Source organism: Sturnira hondurensis, unplaced genomic scaffold (genome assembly GCF_014824575.4).
Source record: "Sturnira hondurensis isolate 20B ecotype Veracruz unplaced genomic scaffold, ASM1482457v3 Scaffold0020398, whole genome shotgun sequence".
Lineage (NCBI taxonomy): Eukaryota > Metazoa > Chordata > Mammalia > Chiroptera > Phyllostomidae > Sturnira > Sturnira hondurensis.
This window is the reverse complement of record NW_028093029.1, coordinates 672,666-699,525: the sequence shown is the minus strand read 5'-3', so window position 1 is coordinate 699,525 and position 26,860 is coordinate 672,666. Positions and strand designations below refer to the sequence as shown.

General features: G+C 58.4%; 1 protein-coding gene across 3 annotated transcripts in view; it reads right to left on the bottom strand.

Moving 5' to 3' along the window:
* GRIK1 (glutamate ionotropic receptor kainate type subunit 1) overlaps positions 1-26,860 on the bottom strand; it is a 198,739-nt gene that overhangs the window by 22,044 nt on the left and 149,835 nt on the right. For all 3 annotated transcript variants that reach the window (XM_037029669.1, XM_037029667.1, XM_037029668.1), the window contains 6 exons: positions 21,292-21,399; positions 14,344-14,457; positions 12,748-12,951; positions 11,878-12,101; positions 7,508-7,626; positions 3,528-3,745 (listed from right to left, as the gene is read on the bottom strand). In XM_037029669.1, the coding sequence (XP_036885564.1) occupies positions 3,528-3,745; positions 7,508-7,626; positions 11,878-12,101; positions 12,748-12,951; positions 14,344-14,457; positions 21,292-21,399 (987 nt within the window). The remainder of the gene's footprint in view (positions 1-3,527; positions 3,746-7,507; positions 7,627-11,877; positions 12,102-12,747; positions 12,952-14,343; positions 14,458-21,291; positions 21,400-26,860) is intronic.

The following is a 26,860-nucleotide window of genomic DNA, read 5'->3' as shown; positions in this document are numbered from 1 at the left end:
AGCTCTTGGTTAACGCGTGTCCTTCACTGTGGGACGGTGGCCCCTGAACCCAGAGCCGTTCTTTTCTCTTCGGACAGCACGGGCTGGGGTCTCGGCTATCCGACAAGGCCTCCTGAGCAGCTGGGGGACTGAGTTTGGCTGGCTCTCATGTCAGCAGGGTCCCCGGGATCCGTGTGGCCGCTCTACACACAGGTGGCCCCGTGAAAGAAGCCACCGCTGCAACCTTGGCCCCGACTCGGCACGGCCTCCCCGAATGCACATGGTGAGAGTGGAACCTCATCTGAGCTATTTCTTTAAAACTAAATTTTTGTTTTTATTTCATGTTGAAAATCCAATATCCCAGATATGAACTCTGAGGGCACACTCTGCAAGAACTGCCAATTTTGCGAAGAAAAGTCAATGGAGTTTGATTGAAATTTTAGCGAGTGTTTTCCTGGCCACACTGTTTAGGGAGACGCTTCACTAAAAATATCACAGAGGCCAGTGGGAGGGATTAGTAATTCTGTTTGTTCACGGGTTCCGGTAATTTCTGTAGGCTTGTCCCCCCTGAAACTGCCCACTTCTTTTTAAGCTGTAAAATAATGTAGCATCAACTTGAAAGCGAAGAGGCAATTTCTGCCAACGGGACACACACACACGCATATTTTTTCCGGGAACAGAAGCCCTTTGTCACACTGTGTGGGGTGGGCAAACGCTGCTTATGAGAAGCCCCCTTGCACGCAAGGGCAGGCAGGCCGGCTGGGCCCTGGCAAGGGGTCGGATGTGCCGGGTCAGCTTTGGCAGATGTAGTTTTTCTTACCTGGCAGCTCAGGAGAGGACGTGGTCCTCAACTAAGAGGAGGTGGGGGGCGTCCACGTGGAGCCAGGTCAGGACTGGCTCTGTGTGACTGTGACCGCTGTCACGTGGTGATGTGGGGGGTGGGGAGGCACCCGGAACGTATGTGTCCCTCATGGGGTCATCCAGTTCGAGGACCCTGGGTGGGTTTCGGTCCCGCTGAGGCTTCCTGGCAGCTGGCCTTGCTCAGGGGTGGGGTGGGGAAACTAAGTCGGATTTAGTTCCTGTTCTTTCGTGAATAAACCCCCCTTCGATGAGTGGGGCTGCTACGCCACCAGCTACCTTGGAAACCAAGGAAGTTGGCCCCAGACTCTTTCCTGCGCAGGTCTCTGTGTGCGCCCCCCACATCCGTGCACTAAAGGTCACTCCCAAGAGGCTGGGAGTAGGAGGGCCGGCCTTTGGGGTGCTCGGGTCGTGAGAGGGGAGCCCTCGTGACAGGAATCAGCGCCCTGTGCCAGAGGCTCCAGAGGGTCCCTGGCCCCTTCCCGCTGTGGCCTGGAGAGGCCCCGCCTGCTCACACCGGCTCCCTGGCTGTGGTCTCGTCTCTGCCTCCTGAGCCCTGGGAGAGAGCTGCCTGCCGTTTGGTCCCTCCCCTGACAGAGGTCCCCGTCTCTGAACTCAGAGTGTGTTCACCTTCTGAAAACATCTGGGTGTCCACCGTCGGCCAGGCTCTGTTTTAGGTCCTGGGAATGTCACAGCTGACAGAACAGACCCTCCAAGTCTCCCCTCCAAGAGGGGAGAACTTTCTAGAACTACCTTCTAGAACTTTACGAAGTTGGACCAAGTCCTGGCTCTTCCATGACCAGTTCTGCCCATTTGGGTGGGCTCTGCGTGGGGCCGTGCCCTACTCGTCACCACACAGTGGGGAGCATGTTGGTGCTCACCCCTTGGGCCATGTAAGGGTGAGATGAGATGGTGCCCGGAATAGGGCGTGGCCCTGAGTCGGGGACGTGCGTGCGGCTGTTCCCAGGGTCTTCCTGGGCTTGCGCTCATGCGGTTTCCTCCGGAGACGCTTTTCGCCTCATTTCCTGGTGACCTGGGAGGGCCAGGGTCACCAGGGAATGAGGGGTCCGCTCTGAAACTGTGTGGCAGTGGCTTTGGGCTTCTGGTGGGCGCCCAGAGCCAGCACCAGGCGTGCGTGGAGGCACGGGGGCAGAAGCACCTGGCGTGGGGCTGGAGGCTGTGTGGTGGGCACACGGGGGCGGGGGGAGTGGCGGGGGCTCGCAGCAGCCGCTCCCAAGTCTGTTCGATCGGGAGGCACTAGGGTCTTCCCTGCTCCCACCTGCCCGTTTCCCGACGTGATGGGACTGTCTGGTGTTAGTGGACGAGCTAAGTCGCCTCGGAGGTTTCCTCCAGCACGCCCGGTTCTACCTGGGCAGCGTCCCTGTGTCCGGTTCGCCTTGCAGGCGACTCTCCTGGTTTCTGAAGAGTGTCGTGATGAATCACTAGCTGGGGATCACTCGCTGTCCTCAGAGCATCGATTTCAGAGTGGTCCAAGCTTTCAGAAGCTTGGCCAGCCATGGAGTTGATGTCATTGTTCTTAAAACACATGTCCGGGGAAAAAACGGTCACCGCCCTTCTTCACATTCATGAAATCAGAGACTTCTTAAAATGAAAAAGAATGTTTAAAGATCGTCTGCTTAACATAGACAAAACCCAAATCCTACCTTTTCACCATATTCTGCTTTTTTAACGAACCTCCTGGTGTAGTTCTGTCTTAAAGGAAGTTTTTACGATAATTGTTGAGGTGGAATTTCCCGCCCAGGTGACGCCTGTTCGGGGAGCTGATGCTGTTACGCTGAGAAAACGCCCCTTTTCTGCCCCCAGTGTTTCGATTCTGAGTCAGCGGTCGTCAGAAGTCTTCCCCGCTCAGTCCCTGGAGACCACTTTGTCTTTGGCACTTTGGGTCTCTTGACAAAGGTGTATTTACAGTTTCTTTCGGCTGCAGTGGCTGTCCACTCCTCTGCCCGCCAGCCTTTTTCACCATCACCTCGAAAGGAGGTTCCCACCCGTCTCTGTCGCTGACCATGCGTGTGACTCTCAGCAGACAGTGTGGGCCGTGTTCTCCTCACGCGCAAAGCGAAGGGCTGAACTGGGTGATCTCGGAGGTGGTGTGCGGCTCCAACCCTGCCTGGACCTGTTAAAATCCCTCTTCCCCACGGGAGCGACAGGAGCGGAGACTCGGCGTTACAAGCATTGGGGTTCATACCACAGGCTGAGCAGAGACTGGGTGCTGAGACCAGGGACTCGAACGTGGTTCCCTCCCCAGGCTGCGGGGACACCCACCCGTCCTGCTTTGGTCAGAACGAACACAGCTACGGCGCTCCTGCACGCACCCACTGGGAAGGCGGACCCGCCTTCCCAGGGAAGGTATTTATTCAGGGAATTCCGAGCATGGCGATCCATTCGTGGGCCTCAGACTGCGTTCAGTTTTGTCTTTTTGTTTGTTTGTTTGTTTCTGGCCCAGCGGCGAGGCAGGGTATGGATAACGCTGCGAGGCTGACCTGGGGCCTGCATGGTGCAGGGCACAGAGGGACCAGAGAAAGGGCTGCGTGCCGGCTGCGGGGGCGCAGGGCTTTCTGGCGACGAGCTTGTGCCGTTAAAACGTTCCCACTACAAAACAGACCCGTTCAGTCCGCACGCCCCGCCCCCAGCACCCAGTCACCTCCGAGGGCACCGTGTGGGTTTCCTACCTTGAAGAAGGTCATGGTGGAGCCATCCTGGACCGCCCCGTACTCGATCCTGGTCTGCTTCGCCAGGTCGTCCGCGGAGTCGATGGGCGAATCCATCCTCTCCACCGTCAGGAAGGCGGCCAGGTTGGCCGTGTACGACGAGATGACGATCAGGGTGAAAAACCACCAGATGCCCCCGACGATCCTGGTGGACAGGGCTCTGGGCATCAGCTCCGACCCTACGGGGGTCACAGAGCAGGGGTCAGACCGGGTGGGCAGGAATGGGAATTCGAGACCCAACCTAGTCTGGGGGACGGCGCGCTTTCGTGACATCGAGATTGTGGACCCATCAAGGACTTGCTCTCTAGGGTGCAGGTAAAACTGGAGCATTGTTATTTTTAAGAAAATGAAGCTCAATTTGCACGATCTTTTATCATCAATCCCTGCTCTGCTTCAAGTGCAACTTACTGACATCGATGGTTCCAACCTTGAGATAATCTGTGTCCGCAATTTGTAGAGTTAGTTTAGCCACTTTGTTCTGGCTGACAAGTCGATCGCCACTGCTGGCCTTTCACCCGTCGGACACACGTCCTTGTGTGAGGGGACAGGCTCCAGGCCTTGGCACGGCCGTGCTGGCTTCGCCGAGCTGCCGCGTTCTGTTTCAGGTGAATGGGCGTGAGAGCCTTTCCACAGGCGAGTGTGTCCTGCTGTCCCCGCGTGCACCCCATGGAACACGGGGTCTCACAAGTCCGATTAGAGAGGGTGCAGGCAGACTTGGGAGTCGGGGAGTCGGTTTCTATTGTTTATGTTATTTTTATAGTCAAAATTATTTTTTCTAATGTAGATTATTTGACTGAAAAATATATTCACTGAAAAGGAAGGCATAGTTTTGTCCTTGCATTAAGTATTACTTCTCAGTCATACTTCAAAGATTAGCTGTCTCCCAGGTGAAAGGGGCCTTCCCTGAGGGGGCATTTTGGAGACCTCAGATGACTCCTGGCTGTTTGCAAAAGAATAGACAGAGGCGCTTGAAGTGTTAACCCAGAAAGCCTCTCTCCTCAAAGACAGGGTGTGCGGCCTACGCTCACAGTGAGGACAGACAGCTGCGATCGTTCTCAGGCCTGAAACATTGGGTCAGATGGGGCTGCGGGGGCCTCGCAAACCCAGGAGGAGAATTACAAGGGGCGGGAGGGGGTGCACGCAGAGCTCACACCAGTGACACCGTGTGGGGGCATTTGTGGCTCATCCACTTGCCTGGAATTCACTCTTGGTTCTGTACTTCGAATTTTCCCCCCCGCCCCCGAGCTTCGAGGCAGAAGAGAGTTTATGTGACCATTTAAAACACTCAAAGTTTAAGAATCCAAAGGGTTAAGCACAGCAGGTGGAATATCTGATCTGAATTCTTTCACTATTCTGATCACGCGTTTCTGAATTTTGTAGTTAATGGTTTAAGAGAGAAGGAGATTGGAGTTTAGCTGTCTACCAATAAGTGAGTTTATGCTCGTGTTTAATCTGTAGGCAGACACACAAATCGCCCAGGAAATCAAAAGCAGCCCAGGCTCTTGGTGAGCAGATCAAGGTGGACAGAGGCTTTGAATTCACGAGTGTTTCTTGTGTGACGATGAGTAAGGTCTGTGCTGTGCTCTCTCAATGAGGTAAAAGGTTTCCCTGAGCCTCTGTTTCCTTCCTTTGTTTTTCTGCTGTTTGGATTTGGGTGTGTAATGTCACTGGATTCATAACAGTTTCCGCTGAGCTGCCTCCAGGCTTCAGTGATAGTTCCTGACGTTTTAATCTTTCGGTTTAATGGGATTCATGAGCCCGTGGGTGTGTGTTTACCACCCAAGGCCACTGCGGTCCCGCACCTAATTGATCTTGCAGCCTTGTGGCGGTGGGGAACTCTTTCAGATCTGCCGTCAGTCGTCATGAAAATGCCATTTATGTCACAAGACAGCCCTGGGACAGGGTAGCAGAGGTAAGGGATGGATTTCTCGGCTTCTAGGCATGGGTGTTCTGCTGCACCTTCGTTCTTGCGCTATTTGCATGTATTTATGAAACAGTAAGCTTTTAGTTTTACTACTTGTGTGACTAGTAATACGTGACAGTAAAACCGGACAGACGGACAGATAAGCAGCTGACATAACAAAAACGATATAAATTCTCCTCTACCACACTTACAATAGTACATGTTTACACTTTTGGATAAGACCATCCTGGAAATGTAAAAGTAATTAGCAGAAAGCCATTCGGACACACTTTTCGCTCCTGGTAGAGGGTGTGCATTACATTTCTTGACATTTCTTTGTGTTTCTCCTTTCATGCATTTTTTGACTTCTGTGACTCTTAACTGACTTGCTCAGGAACGGCTTCCCCAGGGGGGACGATTTGTCTGTGTTCAGAGCCTGGGAGGGTGACGTTATGGAGATAGTAAACACTGAGTGGGACATCGCTGGACAGTGCCTGGGACCGAGATGGCACTGGCCGGCGTCACAGCCAGTCCTGACCCAGATGTGGCCTGGGCTCCGCCCCTCCTGCTCAGTCAGAAACTGAAGGGGCGGGCAGCCCCCAGAGGACAAGGGCGGGCTCTGTGAACCGGACAGGGCAGTGGTGGGTGCAGAGTGAGCTGGCCGGCCCAGCGCTGCACGCAAGGACAGGCAGACCAGCCTGGTCCAATGCCGTGCACTAGGACAGACGGACCAGCAGCCACCAGCACCGCAGGCCTCACCTGGCAGTGTCCGTGTTGCCCAGTAATGTTTCTCTGCTTCTTGAGGAACAAGCAGAGTCTGGTTGGGGCTGACTGCCATGTACCCAAGGTATCGGTCACCAGCAGGCCCTGAGCCCCACGGTTTGCTGGGAGGTGGTGGTAAACTCCAGACAGGTAGGAGAGGAAAGAGAAGTTTTGGGGGCGGGCCCCCGACAGTGCTCTGTGCACTCAGGGACACCCCGGGCTGTGCATTGCTACCTGGTGGCCTAGGCGACCAGCTGGGAAGGAAGGGGCGGTCCCCTCCACACTCTGAGAGCCACGGCTCACTAGAGAAAGGCCCTGGAGAGCAGGCGCACTGGGACCGCAGCGTGCCCTGCTCTCTGTGGTCTGCACGTGCCCCTGGGGAACCAGGGGCTGGGTCCACGCCTGCTCCGCAGCGCCTGCGTAAGCTCTGCCGAGCCGCGTGGCGAGACTCGGTGTTTCCGCACCGGAGAGGCTTGCTCTCCTGCTCTGGTTTGTAGACACGCGATGCACACTTCCAGTCGTGTAACAGCCCCTCACGACTCAGCCCCAGCCTCGCACGCGGTTGGTTAGCGCCCGCCCCCTCGCCGCTTCACTTGCGGCACGTTGTCAGCCTGGCAGGTGTTTGAGACAGAGCAGCTCCGTGACTGCGGTTTTCTTAGATCAATGCATTGCATCGGGGAGGGTTTTCTACACTGGACGCTTGCAGTCAAAGCCGAGGAAGATCTCTAACAGCTAGATTTCTCCAGAGCTTGAACAGCTCACTCCTGCCTGCTCGACAAAATCCAAAGCCCCACGTCATCAGTGTGTAAAATCCACTGCACGCATTTCTGTGGCTGGAGTGCGAGCCCCCGCCCCTGCACTTCCATGGGCTCCAGGGGAGGGGGCTGGTGGGCAGGGGCCTGGAGGCCCAGACGAATCCCGCAGGGTCGGCCGTGGCCCTAAGTAGCTCACGGCTCAGGAAGATTGCAGTCAGCCTGACTTGCGGAGGAGCCCAGCTCCACCCCATTGGTGGGAGAGGAAAAGGTGTGATTCCCCCCCGCCTCGGTGCAGGTTGGCGAGCAGTTTCTTGGGCACCTACATCCGACCCCCCTCCCCCTGGGAAAGTCTGTGTTCCCTGTCTGACAGCAGCCCCACCTCAGACACACTAGTCCCACCGAGGCCCCTGTCCTGTCTCCGCCGTGTCCAGGACGGCTCTGACCTCCTGAGGTGGAGTTTACCAGCACGAGAGGCCATCCGCAGACCGTGGGGCGCGGGGCGGGGCGGGCAGCCGAGGTACCTTGCTGCATGAGCGCTCCAACTCCGAACCAGAAGCTGTTCAGTAACGTGAAGTGGTTCTCCACCACGTCCGAGTTGGGGTTGCAGGGGTGTGGGTTGTGCCACTCGTAGGGGGTGAACCTGCGGCAGCCAACAGAGACAGCGGTCAGCGTCAGAGAGAGACCCCGCTGGACAGCGCAGAGCACCAGCAGTTACCCCAGGGAGCCCTGAGCCTGGGCCGGAGGCCACAGTCGCAGGCGAGGGGCTTTGGTGGGGAAACTGCAAGGGAGCTTTAGACGCGACATTCGCCAAACTTCTCACGTCCAGGTCCTCAGACCTCTGTGTCCCGGCTTCTACCGAGTTCTCACTTGTTCTCATTTCACTGGGCAGCTAACGGACAGTGAGGGAAGGGTCACTCGTCCCAAGTGTTTACCCCGGGGGGTGACGAAGCCAACAACCCCTCTCGTTGCACCTCCCGTGATGTCGAGACACCGTGCTGTGGGGGGCATGAGAATGCGGGGTGACGGCCCCCAAGGGCACCTGTGGGCGGAAGCGTGAAAGGGACCTCCGTGGCCTAGTGAGTTCGGGTGTGTCCAGGGAGCCGCACGGCTGGGCAGAGTTACTGAAAGGAAGGCTGGAGGTTGGGGCACCAGCATTTGGGGGCTGTCTGTGGAGACAAAAGTCACAACCCTTAAATGAGGGGACCGGTTCACACTTGGGAGTGCGCCCGCCGGGCACAGGGCTGTGGCGGCCAGCCCCGCAGTGTGCCACACTGGGCAGCTGCAGGCCACTCCTCGCTTGGTTTCAAGGCAGCTGTCTTCAGGGGACACACTGGCTGCCTGCACGCCAGTCCCCGGCAGGAAGTCGGCCTTGCTCACGTCACTCGCCGTCTCTGGCCTCAGTCACCGTGTCCATGAGGAAGATGGAGTCCGGGCCTTCACACTGTGCGTTAAAACCAGAGTCTGCGGAACTTCCCAGGGCACCGGGTTTTTCTCTGGTTCCTAAGCATCGTCTTCGACAGCCCAGAGAATGGCCCTGCTCCGAGCTGGTTTGGGGTTTTCTTTCCAAGGGGCACTTCTTTTTCCAAAGAAACAGCAGCAAAAACTCCACGGGGATACGGGGATTGTGTAAAATGTGGGTTGTAGCGCGGGCGGCTTAGCGGTGTGCCACCATGTCCCTGACACGCAAGCCAGGGCGTCAGAGTAATGCCGACACGCCACCACGCCAAGGAGGACAACTGCGTGTTCTCCAGCCACAAGGCGAACGGCAGCAGGTGGGACGCTGGGGGGCAACCCCACCTCTAGGCGCGCAGGGCGTCCTGCGCAGGGACGCGGGTAGAGGTCCCTCCCAATGCACAGCCGTTGCCCCGGCTCCTGGAGGTGCAGCGTCTCCGCACTGAGCCCGGGGCAGGTGGGCTCCGACCCCCGCCCTCCCCCACAGCTGCAGTGCACACGGGGAGGGTCCCACGAGGCTCACGCCACGCGGTGCCCATGTGAGCTGACAACTGTTTCAGCAACGTGACCACGTTGTGCATTTACACGCTCTTACAAACAGACTAGCTGGCTGAGCTGGAGAAATGAACACCGTGCTAATGACCCTGCTAATTGCAGCTTTGTGCGGAGGGAAGATGCCGTCACTCAGACCCCGCTGCCTCCACCTGTGCAATCGTTTAAACCCGGTGATTATGACAAACTGGGAGGTTCACGCGTCCAAGGGCAGCAGTCGTCCTGAGGCCGCCGGCCGCCTGCCAGCACGTTCCTGCCCCGACTGGCGGGCTCACCACCGTGCTCACTGAACGCTGCTTTGAACTTGGCCTTTTCCAGTATTTCCCACTTCGCAGTTGCAAGCACACAGTTTCTCTGGTTTTCACAGGCACAAGGGGCAGCGGCCTGAACAGCAGCGTGACTCCCCCGCTCTGCGGAGACACAGGGCTCTTCCTCTCCAGGACTCCAGAGTGGCTGTGGCGCGCGTGGGCGGGGGGGTTTCGATGACCACGGAATGCTGTCCTTTGAGGTGTGGGTTTCTGGTTTGCAAAGCACCTGCCTGTGGCCTGGATGTAAGCATTTGGAAATCCCTAATGTCTGCAGGGAGACTGGCCGCGTCGGAACGTCTGGGGAAGGGGCCACATACGACCTTCCCCAACGACATTTCGAAGCTGCTGGCCCCATTGATCCTGGCCTCCAGGGAAACAACAGAGAAGAGGATGCACGTGCTTGGAATCTGTCGAAACTGCCTAAAAGGAGTCAGAGGGACTCCGTGCGGAGGGACCTTCGGGGAGGGGCCCCCACAATGGCTGAGGATGGGGACTGGGCGTCCGGGAGGGCAGCGAGTGCTCGCCCGTCTGTTAAAGGAGGCAAAGCTCCTGAACTTCTGAAGAAGCCGTGGGGCTTCGCCGCAGCCTGAGCGTTACAGGCAAAGGTTTTCTTTTCTGGGCCAGGTATTAACTCAAAAACGGCTTATTTTTAAGGAGACAAATGCTATAAACCATAAGCAGGCAGTATACCTGGACTTTTAGTCTATTTAAATTGTGTGTTCACGATAGATAGGATTTCTGGCCTTAAGTACTTTTCAGAAGACAGTGTGGAAAGACATGCAGCACAGAACACGCCACGGGTGTGGCCCTGTGCCGAGACAGATCACCTGGAGTTTTACGTGGTTTCCTTCAGTTTGTGCCATGGAGGTCGAGCGTCACAAAGGCAGCTCAGTTTAGGAAGTGATTTTTAGGCGTCTGTCTCACGAGCCTGTTGGCCCAGGCACAGGGACAGGCTTTGTGTTCCCCTCGAAAAGGACACGGAGGGTATCTCCCTCCGGACACGGGGCAGAGCCTCTCGGACAGAAAGGCGGTCCTCAGTAGCTCTCCCGCCTCTGCGTCTCCACCAGCTTTGCAAACCACGGCGCTGGTCACAGGAGCCATTTCTTCTCTGAGCTGAATGTGCAGGGTGGCCAAGGTCAGGGTCAGGCCAGGACTGTGGTGGAAGGTAAAGGCGACCGGCATGGCCTCCAAAATCTACTGAGGGGCTTCCTTGGGCAAGGCAGGAGAGGAGTCAGAGGGGAGGGGCAGGAGGACACGGCTGGGAGGGGACGCCACAGGTGTGGCCACCAAACATGGTTCCAGAACACGGCCAGCTGTTTCCCCGGAAGACAGGATCCCTCCTCGCTGAGAACCACGGACTCACAGTCTCAGCGCGATCACTGCACAGTTGTCAACGTGTTACATTCTGAGAGGAGACGGGTGGAAGCAGAGCTTTGGTCGTCACTCAGATGGACCTTAACATTTAAACCTGGAACATAGTTGGGGTCGGGCAACGGCGCGCTGTGACAGGCGTGGAGAAAAACTTTGGGTTGCGTGCGTGCATGCACACCCATGAGCGGGGACCCCCATCTCGCTCGTTGGGCTCCGTCTGCCCTTCCAGCCCGGGTTGTTTTTCTAACCTTTCTTTCTAATTACACCAGGGAGAGAGCTACCTGGCATTAATCAAAACCAGACAGTGAACAATGATACGGAGCAAGCATGAAGAAACATTTCTCTTAGACATTCCTGCAGGGAAAACAAAAATTGATCAGGGAAAAGTTCACCAAGTTCTGTTGGAAGATAAAAAAGATTGAAAGGGAGTAGGGGACACACAGAAGCAATTATTATTTTTTACATGGTTTATCTACGGGTGTCAAATGCGCAAGTCGGCAGAAAGATTAAATAGCCGTCTTAAAGTCAGCATCGGAGGCACTGGGAAAACGTAACCTCCGAAAGGCATCGAACCCTTGAAGAACTGCGTGGCACAGAGCGGCTGAGTGCAGCGCCACCTCGGGGACCGAACGCGCGGGGCCACCGGCTCTGAATGCCAGTGAGGCTCCCTGGGGTGGTCGCTTCTGGAGTTCCCCCACCGCTCCGATGCTCCTAAAGTAGATTTTACAGACCTTTTAAAGCATTTTTCTTTGTTCCTGAGAATTTCACAACTTGAGTCCAGGGATCCTCATTTGCTACAATAACCCCTAGCTAACTGTTTTTTGCTTTGCTTAATAGAATATTCCGGGGCTCAAACACTCGGGCATGGCTGTGCTTTTCTTGTGGAAATGTTTTAGGGTGATTAGTGGAGCTACCGCCTCTGTTGTAACATAACTCCCGGGAAATGCATTAATCACCATTCTGTCTCGCTTCAAATACTGACACGATTTATACAAAATTATTTCCTTACTGTCCTTTAAAGGCACCTTGGTGGGGAACTAGAAGGTGTCCACTCACAGAGGGGCTTTGATGAGGGGGCCTGACAGAACAGAGCACCAGGCAAAACCAAAAGGCCACCGCCGAGTCCTCAGCCTGCGCCTGCCTCTCAAGCACACAGGCCCCCGGAGACCGGCCTCTCTGCACTGCGGCCCGGCAGCTCGCACACTCACCTCGCGATCACGAAGAGCACGCAGCTGACCCCCAGGCAGGCCAAGAGCACGTACATCCAGATGTCTGGAGACAGGGGGTTGAGGAAGGAGAAGACGCCCGGGTTGGTGCCGTTGGGCTTCCGGTAGAGGATGCTGATGCCAAGCGTCATGAAGGGCTTGGAGAAGTCGATGGCGGTCTCCCGCACGTACGTGATGGTCAGAGGAGCCACCGCCAGGTCCGCCCTCTGCAAGAGCAAGCTCCAGGTCACTGCCTCGGCGCCTGGCTTCCCGGCAGAAGCCTGGCTTGACCCTGGCTCCTCCCGACCCTTAGCCTCAACTCCACGCCACCCACGCGAGAATTCCTCGTGGGAACCGGCTCTGGTGGAACAAAGGCTGATTCACACAGTTGTGTTTATGGATGTGTGTCTTTACCAGACAGAACCCAGAGGGACGAAATGCATGCGGACAGACAGACCCAGAAGTACAAACGTTCTGGAACGAGGAATGAGAAAGCAGCAGGATGGAGGCCTTTACGAGAGCACCCGAGACAGGTGTGGACGGGTGGCCTGGCCGCTGAATTGGCTGAAGGGACGAGGCTGCCCTGAGCCGCCGACCGAGGGCTCTTTCTGTGGCTCAGAGTCAGCGGACTCTGTCCCCCAGTGGGAAGGACGGCCCTCACGTCCCTACCTTCTGCCACTGCCCTCACCGGCCCTCGAGAGTAAGCAGACACCGGTCCCGGCGCCTTTCTCCTGCTTTAGAGCCGATTTGATGACTCAGCAGCCGAAGTGTTTCTTCCGACTCTGACGTCACCATTTCCCCTCTTCATTCACCGCTCAGTGTGCGCTTCTCCAGCCCCCGAACCCCACCCGCGGGGGCTGCGCGCTTGCTTACGTGGTCTATGAGTTCTTTGACCATTCCGTTCCACTCTCCTCTGTCGTTCTGGGCTCCGTATTTGCCGTCGGGGACGAGCTTGATGTCATAGATGAAACCCAGAATGTTGGACAGCTCCTTCAGAAGGTCCAGGCAGTACCCTTCAAACCTGTCGTTCCCGTAGAGGGGCGTGTCCGACTTCCTGTACATCACATAGGGCTCTTCCTGCACCGACAAACCTCGCGTGAGAGCCCCTTCGTGACCGGGGCAGAATCACTTCCGAGGCGCCATCCACAGCCGGGAGCTGTGATGCGCAGACAGCCAGTGTCAGAGTCAACCCTCCCCTTCCCGCTGCTGCCTGTGTGTCACCCCAACACTCCGCACGCGTGGGCGGCTGCACCTGGCACTTCCCTCCCTCCTCTCCTCGTGGCCACCTGAGCACATGGTGTGGTAGAGACTCGGCCATGTTTGCACTCAGGCCTGGCCGAGGGGGCGGGGCGACAGGTGTCTGCACATCTGTCTGGCCGCGGCTGTCCCCACACCCAGGCTGCTTTGTGTGGCCCGCCCTGCCTCCTGGCTTCTGTCTGAGAGCCTCACCTGCACACAGAAGGTGAGTCTGAGTCACTGGTAGGAAGACTGAACTATGGGATGTGCTCATTTCCTTAGCTCGCAGCCAAGTTTCATCTCAAATCCACTCTTCACTCCATCATCCCCCTCTTCCTGTTGGGGTCCTGCAGGGCCTCTTATTTGAGGACTATTTCTATGTGGTTTTTACCAGCAGCTTCGTTTTCTTAGGGGAGCTCACCAGAAATCTCACAGCCGACAGTTCTGTGGTCATATGCTTCCATGGTAAATCTTCTATTTTGTGAGTGATAGGCATGTTCTTACTACCATGTATGATAACCTTCATTCTCACTTGACTGGAGTTTTGTTTTGTTTTGTAAAATCCTATCAGTGACTATACTACTGGCCTGCTCTCTTACTGCTTCTCGTTTGTTATGCATTTTCCTCAGGCATCTGTGCCCGTTTGGGTCTATCCTCAGACGGACAGGAAGAGGAAGCAGCATTTCCGCGACACAGTGGCAGAGGCTGGCGGTTTCCGAAATAAACTGGTCTGACGTTAGGGGCTGAGTCACATAAGGCGGGCCGTGGGGTTAGGGCCCAGGAAGCGGGGCGGGGTCCCCGAGCACGCACAGTGGCCGGCCAGGTGTGCAGTCGGGACTCCCCCAGGAAGGGGGAGGCGCCCTCACCCAGGTGTTGGACGAGCGGTCCAGCAAGGGGCTGTTCACCAAGGAGTGACGGAACGGAGGTAAGACCAGACGCCAGGGACCGGCCTTATAGGGAAGCGGCTCCACTTGGGCCCAGGGGACAGCAGGGTGGCAGCTGGGCCCCCGAGGGGACAGGGGCTGAGGTCGGGACGTTTCTGACCCAGCCGGTGGGAGCAGGGGAAGAATCCCCACCGTCTCTCTCTGCCCCACCCTCCCAGCCTCTCACCTGAGCACCTACTTGGTTGGGGCCAGCAGGGCGGGCGAAAGGGCGGGGCTGCCGGGCCTGGGGGGTTTCAGGGGGTGAGGGGACTCCTGACCACATGCCCAGGGTTCCACACAGCCCGCTTACCAGGATGGTGGTGACGATGAGCGTCCTGTTGGCCAGGGAGTCGGTGACGTTGTGGGACCCTTCTCTGCTGCTGTCCGTGACGTTGAGCCCGCGGTTGGAGTTCCACACCCCGATCTGCACAGAGCACAGCGACCAGAGTCTGCGGCTGCAGGGTGGCGCCCACTCCAAGGAGCGGCCCCTGGTCCCGGGAAGGGACAGGGCGCTCAGAGCCTGGGACGAGGACACCAGGGCGCCACAGCGCAAGCTGCTCACAGCGGGAAAATGAAACAAGGGACTGGCAAGTGTGCAGACGGGACAGGGAGTGTCTGGGCTGCGTGGGGTGGAGCCTGGGGGTCTTTTTGTTTTGAATTTATTAAACATACTACTTTTAAGTGAAGACTTCTTTTCTTCCCACGAGCATCGGATTTTCTTCCCACACGCTCTTGGCGATCGATCACCTGCTCATGGCTGGCACTGCGCTCGGCATCAGAGGCCGGAGCAGTGGGTGCAACAGGCGGAAACGCACCCGTGCAGCGCTTGCGGCCCATCGATAGGAAGCTTGCCTTGCCCAAGTGGGGCCGACAGTGCCTTGCAGGTTCACGGGAGGGGGCGGGGGGTGGGGGGAGGGGCATCTGAGGAAGAGAGGCTGGTGGAAGAGAGGCTGGCTGAGCTCAGGCTTCTCCGCACTGAGGAGCCAGTGCTGGCAGGAGGGGCCTCGGGACGCTGGTGGGACCGTTTGTCCCTCTGCTCTGGGCCTCTCCTGTTACTCCCCTGTGTACGTCTTGTCCATCCACTTGACCATGAACTCCGTCTGTGAGGGTATTCATGTTTACTGCTCACTGATGTTTGCGTCACGGAGTGGCAACGGGCAGTCAGGGAAGCGCAGTGATCTTTCAGAAGAGAGTGACCGCAGTGTCCTCCAGGCGCTGTGTCTGCTGGGTGGTGAGGCTTACAGACGGGCACTGATGTGCCTGGCCCAGGAGGAGCCCAGAGATGGGCTGGGGGCTGAGTGACTGGCTTTTCCTGGCAGCCTGGTGAGCTGGGCAGTCCACTGGCTGGGTGGCCTCGGATGAGACCTCTGGGCTCCCTGCACCTGGGAAAACAGTCGCAGGGCAGGTGCTGGCCGGTGCTCAGAGCCACACAAACTCTAGTCCTAGAGGACAGCCGAGGCTGCTCTGTTGTGAAAAGATGTGATTTTTTTTTTTAAATTTAGAAGCAGATAAAATAGAGGAGGTGTGAAGAGCAGGGACAGGCTCTGGGGCAGACAGGGTGGCCTGCACGGGTCCGAAACCTCCCTGGCGGCGGGAGAGAGGGCGAGCTCACAGAGACCTCTGTCCAGGCCCTGGTGTGGCAGCAGGCCAGCAGCGCGACCTTGGGGGAGGCAACTAACCCTGAGGATTGAGTAGAGTAGCACCACGGCAATGTTAGGCCTCTTCTCCCCTCTCCTGTCCCTTTACTTTGATTTTCTGCCCAAAGGCAGCGGCTGGAAGTTCATGCAGCTGGATGGACGGGAGCGTGAACTCTCTGAGGAGGCTCCCAGGACGCCCACGCTGGCAGGACAGGTGGCCTGCTGGGGTGGCCGAAATGCCTGTCACACGTTTCCTCATAGAATTGAAGACACATTTTCATTTTCACCAACAACTTGATTTGGGTATTTCGACTGTGTCAGCCGGCTCCTGCTACTGGTCTCTAGCGGGCAGAGGCCAGGGGCTGCTGCACGTTTTCCCGTGTGTGAGCCCGCCCCCCAGCAGAGAATGATCTGGCAAAGATGTCGGTAGTGCTGAGAAACTCCGCAAAGCACCTCTGACACGTTTGATCCGTCACCTTCTCCAGGAACTGCGTGAATCTTTCTGTGTTTCCGTTGCGTTTTTACCTTTCTTGAAATAATCGAGGATAATGTGCCCCAAAGTGTTGCGTCTTCTTCCTTCCTCCACAGTAAAGCGGCTGCACAGAAACTCGCCAACTCTGACGTTTTTGTAAACGCGCACCGGTCAGACCGCTGTCACAGTGCAGCCTAACAGATCTGTTCTGAGTGAAGATGACGGAGAGCCGCCACTCGGGGGAGCGTGGGGGATGCTTTGGCCGACCAGTGTCTCCGTTTCCCTGTTTCCTTCCCTCCTCAGCAAGGGGCTGTGGGGGGAGGCGGAGACCATCTAGGTGGGCGGGGGCTGGAAGGGGTCTGTCCTGCCGAGCAGAGGGCACTGCAGTGGAGCTGGGAGGAGGGACTGCCCGGTGAGAAGACCTTTGGCCCCTGTGGGAGCTCCTACCGCCTGGAGCACGCACATCTGCTGGTCCGAGAACCTCCAGTTTTCCCGGGCGGCTGAGACCCACAGAGGCAACCAAACCTTCCTCTCTCCCTCCTCACCCTCCAGACCCTCCCACCGCCCCCAGGTGGGGACTCTCGCCTCTGGGACACAGACCTCAGGCCAAACAGCCCGGAGCCCACTGGTTGTCCCCAGGTCCTGCTTTTGGTGGTTGGGGACAGGGGGCGTCTGGCTCTGTAAAAGGACATGTAAATTGGTCCTGGCTGTTCCTCTAATTAAACCTGGATGTAGGCACCGGGTAGAATGGGACCTAAGTTTTTAATTGAGTATCGAAAGAAAGGTGGAGAAGTGACCCTGTCTGTCGCCAAGTCGTGAGGCCGGGAAATGTGTCCTCTAACCTCTTGTCTTTCTAACGTCCAGCGAGTGTTCCAGGGAACCACACAACGTTTAAAAATGGCCCCAGTAAACACCTCGCAGTGCGCTCGCCTTTTGGACATGAGCTGGAGGCTGCAGGCAGGCGTGCCCGCTGCGTCACCGTGGCCTCCACTTCTGTCCGCAGCCCCACCGGGGGCAGGAGGGCAGACACCCTGTGGCTGTGCCCCACTCCACGGGCCCCAGAGGCCCATTCAGGGTGCGTTCCCTCCATAAAATGAGGAAGAAGGGTATTTTTCCTGCCATCTGTGTGACTGGAGTCCCCTCACGTCCAGACCACGAGGGTACGAGGGTCTGACAGAGAGCCGGCTGTCCCCAGGGCGTGGACAGCGCACACACAGCACAGGACTGGGGCCTCCTGAGCTCAGTGTTCCATTGGCAGAATGTGTGCATGTGTGTGTGTGTGTGTGTGTGCTCGGCCAAGACATATAACTCTCTCTGCCTGTGAACGGAAGCGAGTGGACACGTCACGGCCCAACATCTTCTGGGGAAGCAGGTCCCGTGGTCCAGGTGCGTTGGGGGGAGGGGGCAGGGGAGGCTGTCCAGATGCCTGGACAGTTGGCCTTTCGGTACTGTACACGGGCCTTGGACACGTGTCTTCAGGAAGTGGGGTCGGAATTTCAAAATGTGCAGAGAACCTGGTGGCAGGCATCCGCCTGAGAGGCCGTGCGTGAGGGCGGGCTGTGTCTTTGTGGGGACAGTCACCAGAAGCTGTGCTGGGTGGCCCGTCTTTCCCTCTGTAACGGGCATGTGCTGCCCCAGATGGTCCTGGGGAACGTGTCAGTGAGAGCCCAGGTGGCATTAAGTGACACAGATACGTTCAGGGAGGGACTAGTGTCTCCCTCCCAAACCCAGGCCGTGGTTCACACACACTCAGACCCTCAGCAGCTGAGGGGAACGGTTGGGGTGCAAACAATGCTGAATAAAGGTCCATCTGGTTTCAAGTCGGGAGTCCCTGACCCTGGGTCTCAGGGACACAGTTTGCCAAGATGGCAGTGTGTCCCTTTTGGGAGGAGCTTCGGTGAACTGCCCTGTTCAGTGAACTGGAAAGGGCTGTCGTGCGGGGGCTTTGGAACTGGAATGAATGGGGATGTGCGGGGACCCTTCTCTCTGAGGACCCTGCTGGGAAAGGCTGTGCCTGGGGGTCCGAACAGCCCTGGGTGCAGGCCCGTCACCGGCCGCTGCGGGTGCAGGGTCAGCGGGAAGCAGGGGCCCCTCTGGCCGGGGCTGGGCGGTGGGCTGGTTCTGCAGCTCAGAGAGAAGCAAAGGCCAGCGCCTTCCCCGCACGTCCTCCTGGAGCTCGAGGTCCGTCCCCTGGGTGTTGGTTTGAACTGATTCCACACCGATGTCTGNGTGTCCCTTTTGGGAGGAGCTTCGGTGAACTGCCCTGTTCAGTGAACTGGAAAGGGCTGTCGTGCGGGGGCTTTGGAACTGGAATGAATGGGGATGTGCGGGGACCCTTCTCTCTGAGGACCCTGCTGGGAAAGGCTGTGCCTGGGGGTCCGAACAGCCCTGGGTGCAGGCCCGTCACCGGCCGCTGCGGGTGCAGGGTCAGCGGGAAGCAGGGGCCCCTCTGGCGGGCGGCTGGGCGGTGGGCTGGTTCTGCAGCTCAGAGAGAAGCAAAGGCCAGCGCCTTCCCCGCACGTCCTCCTGGAGCTCGAGTTCCGTCCCCTGGGTGTTGGTTTGAACCGATTCCACACCGATGTCTGCGTCTCCGCCGGCTAGTGTGCCGTGCTTCTTCCTGGGGGCCAGGCATTTGGGCTCCAGCCGCGAGGAGACCAGACTCCTTCCACTGAAGGTCAGAACAAGGCGGGTAGTCATCACTGAGCTCACGGGTGCCTGATCCACCCACGGCCAGAGCCAGGGCATTAAACCCGGTTTCCTTTAAACTTGGAAGGCGGACACTTGGAGCTCCCTCCTGGAGCTCAGCCCCAAGGGAGACGAGCTTTCTGAAGTCGTCAGACGCTGCTCACGCTGTCTGCGATCTAAGCGACAACTCACAAGGTGGCCGTGACCCTGACAGAGCTGTCGGGGCGAACAGCCTGACGTGACTGAAGTCTGTCTGGAGACCACAGATACCTTAGCGGGTCATGGGAGGGAGGCAGGGAGTGAAGGCATGTGTCCGTGTGTCCCGGGACCGTTGCCGGTCCAGACGCTTCCTGCGCCCAGTGAGTGTCTCTCAAGCTGTGAGCCTGTGCACACTCACGGGGTCTGTGCACACTCCTGTGCACACTCCCAGACCCCGTGGGCCCAAGGGCGGGGGAGTGAGTGCGGAAGCTCCAGGCGCCTCTCCCTGCCCTGGACACGGTTCTGTCCTCCGTCCAGACGGGATCTGGAGCAGCTCCCCGGTGGGTGTCCGAGCCAGGGCCCCCTTCGAGGGTCTCCCAGCCACCGGCCTCGCCGGCCTGGCCTGATGCATCAAATGGGTGTCTGTGTCCTGCCCCTCGGGAGAGAGGTGAGTGATCCAGACGCAGGCAGACACACGTGTGCTTGTGCCACCAGCGCCACTCTCAGCCCCGACAGACCGCCCGCCCCAGGGAAACAGAGTCTGGGGCACACACCGAGTCCCTCGCAAGCCGGTTCTCCGTTCTTGGGGCCCTGTGTGCAGCCAGCCCGTCCTCTCTCCGGGAGCACGGGCCTCTCGCCTGCGCCCGGAGAGCAGCTGCAGGCCCTGGACACCCCGCCCACCCCAGATTCCCTGCCGGTTGTTCCCGAGGACAGGCCTTCTCTCACACTTCGTGGAGGTGTTTCAACACCTCACCAGCAGCTTTGGTTTTCACAGGGAAAATAAAACTAGCACTTGGTTAAAAGGGGACATGGAGCCCATAGGGTGTCACGGTGAGGGCCCGCGTCTTCCTCCCCACCAGCTGCTCAGAGGGCTCCCCACCGGGGAAGGGAGCCGGGTGGGGAGAAGCAGGGGCAGCGGAGAGGAACCAGCGCTCAGGCCCCACACGAGCGCCTCCTGCGCGAAGGGGCGGTGGCCTGGCTTCCACATCGCCTTCCTCGAGGGGAGAACGTGGCTTCTGGTTCTTGGGAATACCCGTGGCCGGGCTGGAGCACTAGAGGGCCTTCGTCACTCCTTACGGGGACCCATTCGAGGCGTTCACACCAGTCACCATGCAGACACACGGCACACCACATGTGTGCACACTGTTCCCATGCTGGACGCACGCTTACTCGTCCTTTGACCACGGGCTTCCCCCCAGTGGAAATGGGGGAAATGGGCTTTCTGACAGGGTTTCCCTGTGGCCGGAGGGGCTGCCCCCTGGCTGGGCGTCCCCTCCCTTGGGGCAGAGGAGGGAGCCGGCGACCCGAGCCCTGGAGGCCCAGTCAGCCTTCCCCCGATGGAACCCAGTCCCCCGAAGAAAAAACAGAATTGCAGACAAGGAGGAGGCGAGGGACAGAACACTTTCCTCTAGTCTGGTTCCGCCTTTGCTGGAAGAAAGGCGTGCACGGGCCACATGGGGCGCCGCAGGCCACACAGGTCGTCATGGGCCACACGGGGCGTCACGGGCGTGGAGACACAGCAGCGGCTCCTGTGCTCCGCGGCCCGCTGAAGCCCACCGGACGCATCCTGCACAGCCCCCCTCCCCCCTTCCGTTCCCAGCGTTAGGAGACCCCGAGACGAGGGAGAGAGGCACGCCCCGAGGAGTAGGTGCAAAATCTCTCGGGCATCGGGTCCTTAGCGGGCGCTCCTTGGGCCCTCCCGCCCGCATCCCGTGTGGGCTGGGTGGCTGCTGTGGGACCATGGGTTCTGGGTGGGGGGAGGGAGGAGGAGGAGGCGACGGCGGCGGCGGCAATTCCGAAACCGGAACCCTGGAAGTGCAGTGTGCGGCCTCAACGCTGCATCCGCTTCCCTCAAACATCCCGGCTCTGGCGGCCAGCTGCTGTTGCGTCAGCCTAACCCCGTGACAGTGCCCCAGCGGACAGTCAGCAAAACAGAAATGGGAATTTATATCATTTTCAAAGTCAACCCCAATGTTTCCAGGAAGTAACTGTTCCCAGACATACTCTTTTACATTGTGCATAGCCTCCAGTCCACCACAGCAGAAAGTAAAAATGTTAGATTATAGAATTCTGATGTTCCCATGATTATTTGAAGGGTTTTGAATATTTTCTTCTGTAAGTTTCTAAAGGGCAGAATCACAGATGGCGGGAGAGAGCCGAATGCCGGCGTCGGCCAGCACCACCGAGCACTTCTCACCCCCGTGGCACAGCTGCAGTTAACACGCGTGGGCAGCGCGCCCTTTGCGCTCATCACGGAGGAGCCTACCTTGGCAGTACCTTCCTCTCTGAGACTGATGACGTCCAGGTCGAAATCCTTCCTCGAGCCGTCGGTTCTGTTGAAGGCGATGCGCCCGGTCAGGCCGTCCCATCGAGCCTGTGGGAAAGGGGCGGGTCGTTAGCGCAGTGTCACGTCCAGCGCCACCCCGCCACGCCTCCTCACACGTGTCGCCGCCTGCGGTCACCGGCTGCGCCCCGGTGCCGTAGGCCCCACTCTGCGCTGTGTGAGCAGCACGGGTTTATTTCGGCAGCTGTACTGGCCTGACAGGCAGCCCGTGACAGTTGCCGTCCCAGAGGGCCGGGCGCACGCGTGCATGTCCCACAGTCAGCCGTCCCTTCAGTCGGCCCGGGGACCACGCAGAGCCTGGGAGGTCACAGCGTCCCACGGCCCACGGTCGGTCTGATGAAGCCCTTTCTGAGGACGTCCCCGTGGAAGCGCCTCCTGTCTTTCTCTGTGGAAAGACCATGATTCGGTGACGTCACTCAATTTTTAGGGTGCTTTCCAGCTGGATTCATGCCTTCCAATGTCACTTGGCCGTTATGTTAGTTTCCCGCGGCTGCTGTGGCCTGTGGTCCTTAATCGGTGGCTTCAAACAACAGAAATTCGGTCTCCATTTTGGGGGCTAGAGCGGAAGCCCCGAATCGGTGCCAGGGGGCAAATCCCAGCGCCCGTGGCCGGCCGGGCTCCCTGTGGGGTTCCCGGAGCCCGCACCCCGCGCCCTTTCTGCTGTCAGAGCTGTCCTCGTCCCCCTGTGTCACTCCAGCCTCCGCCCCCGTCCTGGCTCATCCCCCTGGGGACTGCGGTCAGGGCAGGCCCCCCAGGCAAACCCCCCCGCCCGTCTCACAGCCCTTCATCGAACCATCTGGGCAGACACCTGGTGAGGAAACAGGGACAGGTTTGGGGTGAGGATGGGGCCACTGTCTACCCCACGAGCCAACCTTGTCTTAGGAGCTGAAGTCGCACAGCCTGTCCCTCACAGAACTCCCACCAGATGTGTTCGGTCTCCTTAACTGAGAAACAGGGTCCCTGGGGGCTCTGGAGCTTGTTTCCAGGGGTTGGGAACCTCGTCTCATTTGGGCCGACTCACAGACGAGGACACAGGAGAGCCCAGCCCTTTGAGAGCACTCGGCTGTCACCAAAGTCAGGGGACACGTGTCAGGCACGTGATGTCGGGCACACGGCCTGCCTGCACCTGGGCCACCTGGGCTCTCGTGGGCGTCCGTGTTTGATCCCTGCAGGGTTTCTGTGAGGTTTAAAGGGCCCTGGACTCTGAACACAGGCAACGTTCTTTAACACTGAAGGCTACTTTCCAGCAGCCTGGAGTTTCCGTTGCCCCACCCGTCAGGATGCATGTGTGTCATCTGTTCTGGACGCTCCTGCACTTTATTTATTTTATATTTCATTTGTTTATTTTTAGGGAGCGGGGAGGGAGGGAGAGAGAAGGAGAGAAACATGGATGTGTGGTTGCTTCTCACATGCCCCCTACTATGGACCCAGCCTGTAACCCAGGCATGTGCCCTGACTGGGAACTGAACCAGGACGCTTTGGTTCGCAGGCCAGCACTCAATCCACTGAGCCACACCAGCCAGGGCATCTGCACTTTATTTCATAAATCGACATCAGACTCATTGTCCCCAGATAGGACTTATCATCCCAGCTGTCTGGGGAGGCAGCACCTCGCCGTTCACAGCTCCGTGGGAACGGGCACAGCACGGCGAGGACGGGGTCTGCACGAAGCCATGGAAGGGAGTCCCATGGGGAGGAAGCTCTTACCCCAACCGCAGGGACACAAGAGTGAGCAGGAGAACCCTGCAGGACAGAACTCAGGAGCTCGGAGGAGGTGAAGCCGGCACAGCCAAGACTCAGCCCGAGGGACAGCAGGAAACGCAGAACAAGCCGTGTGCGCAGCGGGCTCTCGGTGCGAGGGAAGGGATGCCCAGCTGTGTGGGGGGATGCGGGTGGCAGCCAGCGTGAGGGGGTGAGTGGTGCGGCCTGCCTGCCTGGACTCGATCCTCGGACGTCTGGGAGCCACTGGGGTGTGTTGAGGGCCACGGGACGCATGCTTTCCAGGGAGAGGACGGCCCTGGGCGGGGCAGGATTGCAGGCCAGGTGGCTGTTAGGCGCTTCTCACGGTGACACTTAGGGAAACACTCCCGCGCCAACCAGGGAGCACAGGGCCCCAGCACCACGGCTCAGTCCCCTCGCTCTGACCGCGGGCACTCGGGCCCTGAGACACTGCGAAAGGGAGCCGTTCCGCAGCTGGGCGGACTGAGGCTCTCGAAGAAGCTGCTGCTCCCGAAGGCCTCCATGGCCCGTTTGTGAGGTGTCTGCTCACTGTCCTGAACCCACCCTTGCTTCCTGGCTCCATGACATGAACACGCGCTGTCCCCGATGAACTGGGCCGTAGGGCAAACGAAGGTCAGGACACGCAGCCGGGCAGGGGCCGCCTGCGCTCGCACCTGAGACAGCAGTGTGAACAGACAGGCCCACTGCCGCACGCCAGCCCCGCCTCAGGAACACACGGCGTTTTCCACGGCCACCAGCCCCCGTGGTGGTTTCCCTGGCTGAGACCTGGGCCATCACATTCTCCGCACCTGGACCGAGAACCCCCAGTCCCACCAAATACAGGCAGGGAGCATCTGGCGAGTGTTCACCAACCCGGCACTGCCGTCTCCGACGTCTCTAGGCCGGCGTCTTGTGCTCCAGTCACTTCTTATTTTGCAAGCCCAGGCCTCTCCGTGGGTTGACAGGTGACATGAGAGTTGGTCACCCACTGCTTTGGGGTTCTGGCCCCCGCCTGAGGGTGTCCAGACCTGGGCCCAGCAGACATCTCGATTGCGATGGGGTCTGGACAGAGTCAGTTTCCAGCCTCCTTCTTCAGGCTTCTAAAAATGCTCCTCCACCTGCCTCCTAGTCCGTCTGGAAGGAGGTGGCAATCTTCACTGGGTTCTGCAGGAATCTCTGAGAGCTTTTTCCTGAAAGCTACTTCNTCCTCGGACGTCTGGGAGCCACTGGGGTGTGTTGAGGGCCACGGGACGCATGCTTTCCAGGGAGAGGACGGCCCTGGGCGGGGCAGGATTGCAGGCCAGGTGGCTGTTAGGCGCTTCTCACGGTGACACTTAGGGAAACACTCCCGCGCCAACCAGGGAGCACAGGGCCCCAGCACCACGGCTCAGTCCCCTCGCTCTGACCGCGGGCACTCGGGCCCTGAGACACTGCGAAAGGGAGCCGTTCCGCAGCTGGGCGGACTGAGGCTCTCGAAGAAGCTGCTGCTCCCGAAGGCCTCCATGGCCCGTTTGTGAGGTGTCTGCTCACTGTCCTGAACCCACCCTTGCTTCCTGGCTCCATGACATGAACACGCGCTGTCCCCGATGAACTGGGCCGTAGGGCAAACGAAGGTCAGGACACGCAGCCGGGCAGGGGCCGCCTGCGCTCGCACCTGAGACAGCAGTGTGAACAGACAGGCCCACTGCCGCACGCCAGCCCCGCCTCAGGAACACACGGCGTTTTCCACGGCCACCAGCCCCCGTGGTGGTTTCCCTGGCTGAGACCTGGGCCATCACATTCTCCGCACCTGGACCGAGAACCCCCAGTCCCACCAAATACAGGCAGGGAGCATCTGGCGAGTGTTCACCAACCCGGCACTGCCGTCTCCGACGTCTCTAGGCCGGCGTCTTGTGCTCCAGTCACTTCTTATTTTGCAAGCCCAGGCCTCTCCGTGGGTTGACAGGTGACATGAGAGTTGGTCACCCACTGCTTTGGGGTTCTGGCCCCCGCCTGAGGGTGTCCAGACCTGGGCCCAGCAGACATCTCGATTGCGATGGGGTCTGGACAGAGTCAGTTTCCAGCCTCCTTCTTCAGGCTTCTAAAAATGCTCCTCCACCTGACTCCTAGTCCGTCTGGAAGGAGGTGGCAATCTTCACTGGGTTCTGCAGGAATCTCTGAGAGCTTTTTCCTGAAAGCCACTTCTTCCTTGGTGGGGGGGGGGGGGTGCTGAGAGTCAGCCTGACCCCTGGAGCAGAGCTGCCGGGGCTCTCTGTGCCCGTGCGGGCCCTCCACGCAGCACGGAGCTCACCTGCGGGGCCTCAGCCCAGCTCAGAAACCCAGTTCCGCTCCCACCAGGTTCATCTGCTGCGTCCCTGAGATGCGGTTGTGTTGGCTCCACTCTTTAATTCCGCGCTCCAGTCACTGGTGCGCCAGAGTTCCCACTTTTTCTTGCTTCTCCTCCTTGCTCACCCGAGTGGCAAAACATTCTTTTTTTACTTCTGCTCTAACAAGGCTTTCTCCTCTGCCGGAAATGTCTACGAAGATTCCCTCCTTGGGTCTTTATTGAGCTCAAGTGTCTTCTGGCCTTCCAAGTCAAATTTCCCCTACCCCACCATTGCCGCGCCTTCCTGCTTCCCGCCCCGTAGGACCCTTTCTGTGTGGTTTTTTTTTTCAAACAAATTGTTGCTAGGCATGTCTCACCAACGCACCACTGGCAGGGGTGCAGAGACCGTGGCGAATTCCCGGGGAGGGTGACGAGGAGCCGCAGGCACCATTTTCTGGGACCAGGCGGCAGCACAGCTTGTTCAGACGATGATACCCGATCACATTAATAGTCGCAATCACAGTCTGCCCGCCCACGTACAAGTGTCTGCATGAGGGACAGGGACGGAGTCCCTGTAACGGGAAACGACGCGCAGACTGCCGTCCCTGCCGTAGGAAGCAGCTGTGACCTCCTCGCGGCGTCAGACCCTCGCCAAGACCCCCGAATGGCCGAGATCCGACGCCGCGGCGCTTTCTCTCCCAGATGCACGACTGGCAGCCAAAGAGACAGAAAGAAAAAAACAAAAGTTTTCACTCGCGTCTCATTTCTGTGCTCTTTTTCGAGATATTTATTGCCCAAATAAAAAATATATATATTTTTAGTATCAAGGTAGCACTTAGCTCTAGGCTGTTGTAATACTCAACTTTCAACTTCGTTCAGTCAAAGCGATTGCCTGTACTTACTTAATTCTCCTAAAGGGACTTAAATACGAAAGCACGTCCAGACGCCGCATTTTCCCGGACTCGGGGTTCCCGGTGCCGCAGGCTCTGAACTGTCTCCCACGGGAAGACAGACCTCTGTTTGGGGGAGGGGGAGGAGCTTCCTGGTAGACCGGGCCCTTTAAGAACAACAGTTCTGACGGCTTCTTCGGTGCTGCCTTGAAACGGTGTTGCTGTGTGAGGGCATTTTGAACAGAGGGTTTCCCACAAACCCCAAATTAGCTTCTTGGGGGATTCACGCAAGTGAAAAATCATTTTTAAATGGTTCTGCTATGTGTTATGGAAACACGAAAGCTTGGAAATTAAGGAAAACATGGAAAAGACCTCCTGGCCTTTCTTGTGGGCAGCGGCCACCGTCTGCAGGCTCACCCAAGGAGGCTGATGCCTGAGGGACCCGGGAGGACGCTGGGGCCAAGGGGGTCTGGGGGGTCAGTTTTGAAGGAGGCTTGCCCTGAGGAAATAGGTTCCCCCAAAGACCCTGGTTGCTGTCACTACCGGGGGTCACAGTGACCACCAAGGTCTTTTGGGA